The sequence below is a fragment of the Gymnoscopelus braueri genome (assembly GCF_963280865.1).
Source record: "Gymnoscopelus braueri genome assembly, chromosome: 5".
Lineage (NCBI taxonomy): Eukaryota > Metazoa > Chordata > Actinopteri > Myctophiformes > Myctophidae > Gymnoscopelus > Gymnoscopelus braueri.
In genome coordinates, this window is record NC_137606.1 from 14,503,588 (window position 1) to 14,516,438 (window position 12,851).

The 12,851-nt window shown below is 41.1% G+C and overlaps 1 protein-coding gene across 2 annotated transcripts in view; it reads right to left on the reverse strand.

The window, feature by feature from the left end:
• The window catches only part of caln1 (calneuron 1), a gene marked incomplete at both ends in the record, with an annotated part of 79,034 nt that overhangs the window by 26,122 nt on the left and 40,061 nt on the right, over positions 1-12,851 (reverse strand). For both annotated transcript variants that reach the window (XM_080429358.1, XM_080429357.1), the window contains one exon: positions 11,725-11,837. In XM_080429358.1, the coding sequence (XP_080285484.1) occupies positions 11,725-11,837 (113 nt within the window). The remainder of the gene's footprint in view (positions 1-11,724; positions 11,838-12,851) is intronic.

Below are 12,851 nucleotides of genomic sequence, written 5' to 3' on the forward strand. Positions count from 1 at the left end.
CCAGCACTACAGAGTGAGATACAACTAGCTCACCTGCTGGTGCACTCCCTCCAGAGAATATTTTTCCAGCGGTTACGTGTGTGTGTTTAAAGAAATATTGAACCAATGAAAAGTATTAACAAGAGCTTGTGACAAAATAATAATTTTGGATACATTGGAACACAGGTTATTTTTTTCATTTTCTGAATGAACTGTTTTGGACATACTGTATAAGGTTTCCACCCAACAGCGACGATATGATACATCATTATGTGACACTCTGACTGATTGCCTTCCAAGCATCTGTTGAAGGGGAAAAAATAAGCTCAAAGTGTGCTCCAGAAATCTCAGTAGTCACCTGCTCCCAAAGAAATTCTTGCATTGAACAATGTTCCATTGTCCTTCATTCGATCACACCAGTTAGGCACTTGATTGATTATCCCCATTTCCCACATAGAGTAACTTAATGAACACCCACATTATTATTTTATTCTATTCTTATTGCAATTCATACTTGCCCATGTTTTATTCATCAGAATTGCGTTGTTTCAATTTCTAAGTCATTGTGAATCAAAACTCATGCCCTGGCACAGATGAGGTAAAAATGAAAGCTGAATGGATTTAATTCATGACGTGACTCCTAACTTATGAGGTCAGCAGAAGCAATGGGCTAATGCAAAGCAGAAAAACTGAAAATCCTTGCAGCGGCCAAGTTCACTTTTAACTAGAAAAAGTGCTCCTCGGAGCACAAGTCTCCGCCAGGTCAGGTAGGTTATTGTGGCCTCCTGGTGGCGCTATAATAGGCCAATGTCAAAAGGGTAACATTTCTTGTTAGGCCTTGCATGGCAATAGGACACTGCATTCATGATTTGAGACATTTTGTTCAAAACATGTGTTTTGCTAAATTAGACCTGCTGGTGGCGCTATAACAGGCCAATGTTAAAAGGGTAGCATTTGTTCCTCAACATAGTGTGAATGTGTGTGCAAAGTTTGACCGCAATTGGACGCTGCGTTCAGGATTTGTGGCATTTTGTTCAAAACAAGCCACTACTGCAAACTTTAGATGTGAATCTTAGCCAATCAGGATGGAATATAAAAAATGAAACAGATCCGGCTTGATCACATTACTATAGAGATCATGTGTACCGATTTAAAATCGGAAGGAGTAATATAAAGAAATATGTTTTACATAAGTCGGCCTCCTGGTGGCGCTATAAAAGGCAGATGTGAAAAATGCAGGGCAAAGGTTTTTCCTTGACCTCTAGGGAGTGCGCATACCAAGTTTTACACAGATCGGTGCAGTTATAGGTAAAAACACAAATCGGCCTGTTATAGCGCCACCATGAGAACATTTTCAAGTGGCATTTCTTCCTCAGCCTAATGGGAATGTGCGTGCAATGTTTCACAGAAATTACATGCTGTGTTAATAATTTGAGGCATTTTTTTCAAAACGGAGCAGTCCTGCAAACTTTGGAAGCCATTTTTAGCCAATCAGGATGGAATATGAAAAATCTGAAAGACCCATTTCGTTTAATGACTATAGAGATACTGTGTACCGATTTGCTTGATGTTTGGACAAAATCTGTAGGAGTACTGTGAAGAAATGTGTTTTGCAAAAAGCAGCCTCCTGGTGGCGCTATAATAGGCCCATGTGAAAAAAATGGGGCAGAGGTTCTGAATTGGCATCCAGGGAGTGTGTGTGCACAGTTTCGCTGCGATCAAGCCAACGGTGCGGGAGATTAGCTGGTCACAGACGGACGGACACACACACACACACACACGGACACACACACGGACGGACGGACAGGGGGTAAAACATACTCTCTCGCCATGCCTTTCGGCCTGGCGGAGACAATAATAATAAATAATATCTTAATCTACAGTAGGCCTACTCTGAAAATTATTGACAAAAAGAATTACAGAATTAGGCTGAGCTCCTTGATGTAATGTTTCTAATTACAGACTTATAGACTCCAATTAATTGTGTACTAAAAGAAGGAATTAAAACATATATCTATAAGAAAACCACATACAACATTACACGTGGAAAAGGAAAAATATGAATATGGTCAAATCAATAGATTTCCAATAGTACAACATTTAAGTCTAAAGTGTCACTCACCAAAAATACCTGATGTTCAAGCTAACATAATCATCTTATGATCTTTCTTCTCTTACCTAAGCTACAACTCTTTGTATAGTCAATGAACATAATACAAGGGACAGTGGCCTGTCCATTCTGCTTGCTGCCATTCATAACAGAGCAAAGTGAACCACAACTACCATACAGACAAGGCTTTAACAAAAATGAAGGAAAATGAAGACAATAAAACTATTGATCTCGAGCCGTTTCACACTCAGGTCCCGGGTGCGCACTCCAGACCGCTTGGCTAGTGTGAATGTAGCGAATCGACCCGCGAAACGGGTAACCGTTCCGTTCCCGAAACCACCTCCGGAGGCAGTTTCGGATCCGGATCATGCGTTTTCGGGTACGGTACGCTGCAATGTGAAAGCAAGCGTACCATTAGACGGAAGTGGCCCGCTATTTGGAATAGGTGACGGTATATAAACTCGACAAAAACAGCCAACAAAAGCACTGCTCTTCTAGCCGGTGCTACTGAATGAATGAAAACGCCTCAGAATGCATTGCGCACTTAAGGTGGGCTGGTGCATATTACTCTTAAGGTGGAACATAACAATTGAAATAATAATCAACTTATATTATGGGAGCCTTTCTAACAATTTTACTCATTCAATTCTGAACCGATTCTTAAAATTTAAAATTCTCTATTAGCTGTGAAGGGCCTTCTTTCATGTCTATCAGTCATGAAACATTGGCGGGTCTCCATCGCGCATTTCAGGTGCGCGAGCAGCGCATATAGTATATCTTGTGGGTATCTTGTGGAGTTTCAGCTACTATGCATCCCAGAAATATATAGCTTATAAGGCTTTGTAATTTGAAATTTGTAAGTAAATATGGTAACTCATTTAGATGTAGGCCTACGTAGGTTTATAGTTTCCCAAGGACTATAGCCGTTTCACTCATGATGCAATTTCTCTTTCATAACAGATACATACATGTGCCAGATAATCCCCACACCAAGAGAGTCAAAAAAGAAAAGACGTTGGATTGATGTACTTTATTTAGACATGAGACATGAGAAACAGTACATGGAAGTACAATTCACAATACAAGGTTTCAGTCATTCAGTCGGACTTCACTGTATAGGCTACTATAGTTGCCTTTTCATAAATGATATATTTTTGTACTTAAGCTGTCGTGAAAGTTTATAATATTTAGAGAAATTTAAAGTTTCAAATACAAAAGTATTAGTAGTTGTGAAGGTTAGCAAATTGGACATTTAGACTGAATGTTTCCTGTATCCTCATCTTGCGCTAATGCACACAAGTGTTTCACCAGGTTTTATTTGTGTTGTTTCTCATAAGCGTACATCCGTTGTCCGTCAACAACACAGAAGTCTGTGGCTTGACTTCTGTGCGCTCACTGTGTTGAGCGCTCAGTGCGTTCTCCCCGCTTCGGGGCGAGGCTCCCCAAAGACCGTGCACTTACATAGATCGCCTCCCCTCCCCAGCATAGCTCTCCAGCCGCAACCCTATATTTCTGCGTGACGACCACAAACATTGTCGCATAGTTGATGACGTCTGTGTCCACAGAAGAAACACTATGTGCATGCCGCCACCTATAGGATCGGGGGTATACATGCAAGTGTTCTTTGGTGCGATTGGATCTTGGGCAGTGTGAATGCTGGCCAGCCAAGCGTACTCGGGAACGCTTCGATTCAAACGGATCCAGTGAGAAACCGCCCTGAGAGGAAGTCTGGTGGCCACTATGCAGATAGTAGTCAATTCAAATAAAGTTAGTCCACAAGACCAGTAGCGGGCCTGTTGTTGGTAGACATACAGTATTTGCCATGGACCACAGTTTCTACTGTAGGCATTCTCCATCCTTGCAGCTGCAAGCAGTAAGCCTAATTTAAGATTGGGAGTAGGAGAACACAGTATGTGAACACAGCAACAACAAGGCTCCAAGGCTATTATAATCTCACTCATGCCGTTCTCTGTCAAAACATACTCCTAACAGCCTCCAATCAGCCATTTCTCTGAATGGCATACAGTATACTTGCAGGGAAGGTAAAGGTTCTTGCAAGGCAACCTTGCCAAAAATGAGCATCACATTGCTCAGCTCAGTTCTTGGGATAACAAGAAAATAAGAAGATATACAGTACAGTACTTGATAAGACCATCTGTATACACAGGATATTCACAGGCTGAGATTAGTGTTAATATTCATTCTCAAGATATGGAGAAAGGTTTCCAGACCAAAGGCAAAGAGTCTACAGCAAAGAGTGTAATCAATCGGAAATATCATCATAGCACTATAATCATCAAGAATCAGCAGTCAGGTGGCTGCATAAAACCTTTTTGATCTAAAGCTGGCTTGGGAATAATACAATCCAGTTTGGTATAAGCAAACCCTATTACATTCTTAATGAGGACATGACGAAAGGGCTCAGAGGTGTTGACAAGTTCAACCATATTAAACCCAACTTCCTTGAGTTTCTTCTTGGACTTTGATGTAAACTGTGCATCCGGGTCTCCTTCAATCTCTGATGAATGGTAAACTGGTTGGAGCTGAGAGATACTGTAATCGAGTGGTTTTCAAATGTTCAAAAGTCAAAATCTCAAGGCACACCAATAATAGCAGATCGACAAGCTCAAAATGCATCACATTGCCACGTGTTGTAAGTTTGTTGATCAGCTATTTTCACTATTTTTGAAAATGTGTACAGATTTACTTAAATTTTTTCAGAACATTTTGTATAGTTGTATACAGTATATTGCAATAATAATGTGTGGTTGTCACAAACTCCCAGGGCACACCTGGACTCATGGCACACCACAGCGGTAACCAACCACCGCAATGATTTTCACGCTCCAGTCTATTCAGACACACCAATCATGCATGCATGCACACAAAGACATCGGAAATATGTGATAATTCTTGTCCCCATTTAGATATACAGTAGATTTTGAAGTATTTATCCAGGCCATTGTATGCTGTATAAGTACAGTATTCTTGTCCACCATCACAGAGTCTAGGGGTTCGAATCCACATGCATCCGGCTTGGAAGAGCTTCTATACGAACACAATTGTCCGTGTTTGTGTTTACTGAGTAGCTGGGCAGGAGTCTTTGTCACTATAGCGACTAAAACGGGCTGGGGTGGTGCCTGTCAGCGGGGCGTGATGAACTGGAGAAGTAGGATGGAGGCACTACGTCCTCCTCGTGGGGGATCATCACTGGCAAGTGAGCCAGTAAGGTACCGTACAATAAGTAAATGGTGCATTTATATAGCGCTTTTATCCATAGATACATAGATTGTGCATTACATTCATAGCCTGACACAATTTTCATTTTGTTTCACTCCATTATTCAGTCTGAAAGCCCTCTCATTGCAGCCGATTTCTGAGATGGGGGCGTGGCCAAAGTGGGACTCCACTATGAACCAACGCGATTGGTTCATACTGGATTGTCCCGATCCCGATTCGTCGTACAGATTTTCAACCGAGAAACACCCGCCTTCGAAAGCGTCACCAGACCCTGAATGCTAGGCAAAGGATTCAGGGGGTGGAGCCAGGCTAGGCTCCTTAAAGGTTTCATGACATTCACTTTTACACCACATTCAAAGTCTTTGTCCTGGTCCTTCAAAAGTGTACAAAAAGTTTTAAGTGAAAATTCCATTCCAGTGATCCATGGCAGGTGTTTTTCTCTCACATTTCTAAAGCCTTTTCAACTGCAATGAAAAAAGAAATCTTTGCCTGCGGGTGTCGCTGGTGAGGGATTTTGCCTGTCAATCATCGCCTCTGCTCCGCCCCCCCCAAAGGAAAGGATAGGGGAGGGGAGGGGCGAGGAGGAGAGTGGGCGGGATTTATCGACTGTGACCTCACTGTCGAAGGGCCAAGCTCAGATTACTTTTCAGCCTAATTATTCAGAAAACCCCAGACCACAGAAAATCCACTGAATGTTCTAAGTTCAGGTTTTTTGGGTGTAATTGAGGTCATAAAACCCCAAATAAAACATTGAAAATAAAAAAAGTGAAAATGAATGTCATGATACCTTTAACTTTGATTGGCTCTCCAGGATTTTCCACGAGGATTTGGGTTTACATTAATTGAGAGGTGATTCTAGACACCTATAACATAACTATAATAACATTGGTGAAGAAAGCTATTGGTAGTACATTTTTTCACAGATGGTCAACACATATTGCTAAAATTCCCTAACTAAATACTGTGATAAAACCATAGGAGATGGACAGCTCTATGAAGCTGGGAGGCATTTTAAAGTATTATCTTCTAGCTGCCGATCAATCATTTGGATCCCTAGCTGAGGTCTGTGAAGAGCAAATCACCAGCTTATTGATCACTCTTGGATAAGTGAATGAAAAGAATATCAGTGATGGAAAAAAGAAGAGAAATGTGGCTTCGACGGTTCGACCTCTGGATGAGTGGTTCTCAAACTTGGTTCATGTCAAAGACCCGCAAATTCATATGTATTTGGCCGCCCTTCTGAAAAGTGTTTGTGCCTTTGAAATGTTTCAAAGATATTCAACTTTTTTTCCCACACATTTTTTACGAAATGCGACAAATAGCTGATGTATAGAGAGTTAAAGTGGTTAAACTATATTAACTAATTTAGCCCCCTCAATGACACCTGGGGTCCCCAGAACCCACTAGGTAAAAACACGAATCGGCCTGTTATAGCGCCACCATGAGGCTGATTCGAATTTTTTTAAGTGGCATTTCTTCCTCGGCCTAGTGGGAATGTGCGTGCACACTTGCGATTGCATGCAATTGCATCGGAAATTGCATACTGTGTTCATGATTTGAGGCATTTTGTTCAAAACTGAGTACTCCTGCAAACTTTGGAAGCCAATTTTAGCCAATCAGGATGGAATATGAAAAATCTGAAAGACCCATTTCGTTTAATGACTATAGAGATACTGTGTACCGATTTGCGACAACATCTGTAGGAGTACTGTCCAAAAATGTGTTTTGCACAAATCGGCCTCCTGGTGGCACTATAAAAGGCCCATGTGAAAAAAATTGGGGCAGAGGTTCTGCTCTGGCATCCAGGGAGTGTGTGTGCACAGTTTCACTGCGATCAAGGCAACGGTGCCAGAGATTAGCTGTTCACAGACACACACACACACACGGACACACGGACACACGGACGGACGGACGGTAAAATATACTCTCGCCATGCCTTTCAGCCTGGCGGAGACAATAATTTGAACGAAATATTTTTGTGAAATTCATTACACTGAAAAGAACGATAATTCCCCGTAGTTGTTATTATTCCTCACCAATCACCTCAGCTCTGGCGCACAGCTTAACAATGGCCCGTTTGACTGAGCAACTTTCACTTGTAGTTGAGCAATATTTCACCGGGAATATATCTAAACTTTAACTCAAGTACTGTGTGCGCCACTGACAAGGACAGGATGTGAATGCTCTCACACTCTGACTGCTGAAGAGCATGAGGTTCTCTAACATGTACTTAATAAGTTAGCTACTGTAAGATCTGCTCATCCAATTACCCAGTAAAAAATCCTGAGCGTTAATTTAACTCACAAGAGTGCACAAATGGAACCAAATGGAACCAAATGGACCCTTAAGCCCTGCTGGAGACTGACTCTAACTAATTAGTTAGGGACCAGTCGAATTTTACATAAGGGGGGGCATGGAGGAAATGTATGTGCCCTGATCTAAAATGCCATGACCCTCCCTTTGACAAAAAAAAAAATCAGTGACCCTCCCCAAGTGATTACAAAAAAAAGAGTAACCCTCCCCGCCTAGAAGTGTCACGATATATTGTGTCACGATATAGCCTATCGTGGTATTAAAATGTGATGATAGGTATTGTCATGATGTCATACTGTATCGTAATATTTTTTTAATTGCTTTTTTAATTTTTTTTTTGCCGGTGAAAGTTAGGAGTTTTTACTGTATGATATGAAATGTAAAGCTTATCATAATCATAGTAATTATTAATCATGTCCTGTCCTCCATCATATTCAAGGTATTTTGGAGAGAAATGAAACAGACTCCAGTCAGTCACTTTCAGTTTAAAGCACTGCAGAGGGGAGGTGTTGTGTGTCAGCTGATGGATAGTGTTCTCATCTTACATGTGGGAAACCCATTGAATCCTGGTCAGATTGAAGAAAGTTGAATATTTGGTAACCAGTAGTTTAAAACTTTTGTCACTCTGCCCTTTTAATTATCAACTACAGTGACTACAACTACACTGTTGCCTACATAAAACAAATTAGGCTATCAATTATGGCCTGATGCTTCTGGTTTTACCTGTGGAGCTAGGCATCTATACACAACTGTCCATATAGATCCACATTAATCACATGCACAGAATTACTTCAAATGATTATGAATATCCAGTTATAGTAGGCCTATTTATAATGCATCTCTCCAATAACGCCTGTTGAAGTTTTGCTTAATTGTTCAACCACCATCGTTAAGACGCTGAATAGATTTGACTGGGTCGTTCACACTCGCTGTGCGTTGATGGCTTGTTAACGACCGTCATTGATTCTAAATAGACAAGGTGTTACTTGATTTGAATTCTTTGTATCCTTTGAAATGGAGAGGGGTCATTGACCACTGTTCTGCTGTACTAAAAAGGTATATAAAAAACGGACTATTTTATCAATTCAAAATTGCATGACCCTCCCTTGGATTCAAAGTAAAATTAGCTGACCCTCCCTTGGACCAAAATTAGAAAGGCATGACCCTCCCCTATTTTCCTCCATGCCCCCCCTTATGTAAATTTCGACTGGTCCCTTAATGGCAAAGTCCTCCAAAATGCCAGTCGGGGTAAAAGGAAATTTGCAAAAGCACTGCCAGAAGCTTTGATAACCAGTGTTTAGTTTTTTGTCTAGTAGGATAGCTTCTCAAATTCCTCCAGCTAAATGGCTGGCTATTTAGCTGAACGCTAAAGGTCATTACACACCGGCGATTATGCGAATATATACGCAAAATTCGGACTCGGTCCGAATAAATAAAAGACGCTTTTTCGGCTCCCCGAAACTGATGTGGAAGCTTGCATTGACTCGCCCCCGGTGTGTAAGGACCTTAAGTGTTGCACTCACTGTTGTTGTTTGCCTGTTACAGTACAGTACAGTATTTTATGAAGGAACCTTGGACACATAAATATACTTAGATTTCACTTGAGCACTTAGAGAGCGTTCATCAGTCATTATGCTGCCCAAGTTCTTTGTTCAATGGCCTCAAGAACTTTGCTTTCCCCCCTAGAGTCCAATTTCTTTTTTTAATTTCTGGGCTAAGGGTACTGCAGTGTTGGAACTATATATCAAGTGACCATTATCTCTGCATTTTCCAATGAAATGCAATTTATTCTAAAGCTTTGTTTGCTTTGTACTCGGGACAATGTGTTACTCTGAATCATCTTGTAAATAAAATACCACAATATGTGGCTGGGACAGCTTGGCAGACCATTTATTTTAAAGATTGTGTTTTTCTGCCTATGCAAAGCTACTAAATGCCTCAATGTTCAAGGTTGCTTCCTTAGTCGTGAATAAATCACTTCTGTGTGGATGTATTCATGATTCAAACGGCAGTTTCATTTTCATTTTTGCGAATTCATCGCACAAAAATGTTTCCCTGTGAAAATATTGTAACTTTTGCGCAAAGAGCTGGGGGTTCCTTGTTGATCCTCTGTGAACTTATTGGCCCATAGAGACTAATTATACCCAACCAAACCAAAGTGATTTGAACCAACCATCATTGCCCATCTTTAACAATAGGATTAGACCTGTGCCCTCACCAGTGAGGCACAAATATGATTTATGAGTTATTTTGCATGCAAAGTTGTAATGTTGGCCCTGAGCGTGGTGTGAGAGGCAAGGTCACATGGGGTCACCCATTGAGACCTGAAGCCGATTCTACATGTCTCCTAAATCTCAACAGTTTTCTGAAAAACGTATGTTTCTATATCAGTGGTGCTCAATCTTTTTCATGTCAAGGACCCCCAAAATGATATGTATTTGGCCGCGGACCCCCATCAAAATATATTGTTCCAGGTACCCCCCAGAAGCAAAGATTTGAGTAAAAAATGTTCGCTTTAAAAATATATATATTCAAAGATTTGCACACATTTTCACGATTTTTCAAAAATAGCAGATCTACAAGCTCGTAGCGCGGCACTCGGTGCCACGCTACGAGCTTGTATATCTGCTATTTTTGAATAGCCCAAAGTGTAAAATAATGCTTTTTAGCGCAAATCAAAAAATGACACAGTTCCAGGTCTTAATGGGTTAAATGGTTAGGGTGCATCCTCTGGGAAGCTTGAATGTACTCACAAGTTTCATAGCAACTTCATCATTATATTTTTGAGATATCTTATATGCAAGTGGAAATCTTTGACTGAGGATGATACTAGAGGTAAGGCAATCCACCAAATCCAGTAACTGGCCAAATGAATTGCTAAACTGAACTGTATTGCTTTGCAGTGGTGGTAGTACATCATTATGCGCCAAGGTATTACATTACTTCATGGTCTAAAGTCAATTAAATCATGATGAGGCTCAGCCTCAGGTCAACGAGTTAAGTTCAACCCTGTTCCAATTAGCACTTTATAATACTTGACAGACCTCCTCTTACAGAGACAAATAACCAAACAACAACTAAAGGGGACTACATTTACATTATTAATATCATCATTAGCAATGAGAATTTTTACTAGTGTGATTTCCAAGCACAAAATAATACATCACTGCCTATGAACAGAAGAAAATGATGATCAGACCACTACTTCGGGTAACAACTAATTTGCAGGAATAATTTGCGATGAATCATGGCTAATTTTTGCACAACACTTCCCCCCTACCACCTGCCCATCCTTCTTGGAAATATTCTAAAGCCAACTTTGCAGCATGTGCCAAGGTCAATGTTTCAGCCAAACCAGGCTGGAAGCGTGTGCATGCATACATTGAGTTTGACATCTTGACAATGTAAACCACATGACTCTTCCCCTGAGAGAAAACCCAGGTCAAGGTAATGATTGTACCAGGGGGGGAGCATTGCCAAGTGCTGCTGTGAGTGCCAAATGTCGCCTATTCCTCCTTTGCACTTGCTCAATTTGTCACTCATTGCCACATCCCGCTGTTCGCACATTCATCGCTTACTCTCTGTCACTCTCACTAACTCAGTCACTCCCTCACTGTCATCTTCTCTCTTCCTGTGATTCTTCTGACTGCTGTTTCTGATATTCCACCCCGGGCAGAATGAGACAGGAAAAAGAGGGGGTGACCTGGCTTTGACACAGGCGTACTAAACCCAGGATGTCAAGTTAAGGTCTGTGTGGTCCACGCACAACCTTGTTGAAACACTGTCATTTTGTCCAAACCCTCTGACAGCTCTGTGAAATCTAATATCTAATAGACCCTTTTCATAGCGATTCAGCTTCATCAACCTGTCAAAATGGCCACTAGGAAAAGAGTCCATTGGAGGACAGCATGTATTGGGATGAGCTGTCACTACGACATTACACCCAAGCCTCTCAGTTAAGTTCAGTACAAAACTCTTCAGTGATTGTCATCATCCAAGTTAATCTGTTTCTTCAATTGCAAAAAGTCTCATCCTCAAAAGTCTTCTTACCTAGCAGAGAGAAATGAAGAAGAATGCCTTACCTGCCAGAATATAGTGTCTATTGTGGTTCCCAGGAAGCCCTCCCTCGTTTCAGACGACAGGACTTTGGGCCCAAGGATCGTCATGAACTCATCAAAATCGACCTGTCCATCGCCTAAGAAAAACAATGTACAGATTACAAAACAAGGCTCACAACAACCTTTTCAATGACCATATCCACACGGCAGCCATTTTGCTCTTACGTAGTTACATACTATCCATCATACTGTCTGCTCCCGTCACTCATATAAATTGATTGTCTTACGTCTCTCCATCTTTCTCTCAGATTTCTGAAAACGTTCTATGTAATCTGCAAAGTGTAATTATTAAAGGGCCTGTAACATGAAATTTGGGTTCTACGATGTGCCTTCTGATCTCTCTCTCTCTCTCACACACACACACACACACACACACACACACACACACACACACACACACACACACACACACACACACACACACACACACACACACACACACACACACACACACACACAAATGCATGTTCTCCAAAGTTTAAAAAAAAAGGACAGTGATTGATTGGATTTTTGGACCCCGGGGCAAGAGCTCTGTTAGCCTGTGTGTTAATATAGGCCTGCACATCATAGCCTCTGAATGAAGATGTATGAGTGCATTTGTGTATCTATGATAATTTTCTGGATTTGAGTGCATAAACTACATCTAAATGTTTGGGTTTTGATGTGTGGACAGGTTTTAATGTATGGCAGGTTTCCAGCTTTCTGTGTGGAATAACACATAGCTTGTTGATATGCATTGCACAGACACACTGAAATAAACACTGGTTTTCTGAAAAAATAAAATAAAAGTATAATCATTTGCAATTACCAATGTATTGCCATTTACTACCGATGTACTACAATCTTATACAGCTGTTGACAGATCAGACCCATTGAGTGCAGTGACCTGGTTCTGTGGTTCTGCGCAGGTGTGTGATGTTTCTGCATGCAGACTATTACGTAGTGTTACAGATTTGGTATGCATGTGTGTGCACACTGCCTTTGCTAGGAAGTGGATGGGAGGAAGTAATGAGAACTGGATGTTCCGTACCATTGCTGACCTGTTACCTGATGTAGACATGGACACACTGTCTGGTGATGGTAACAGAGCT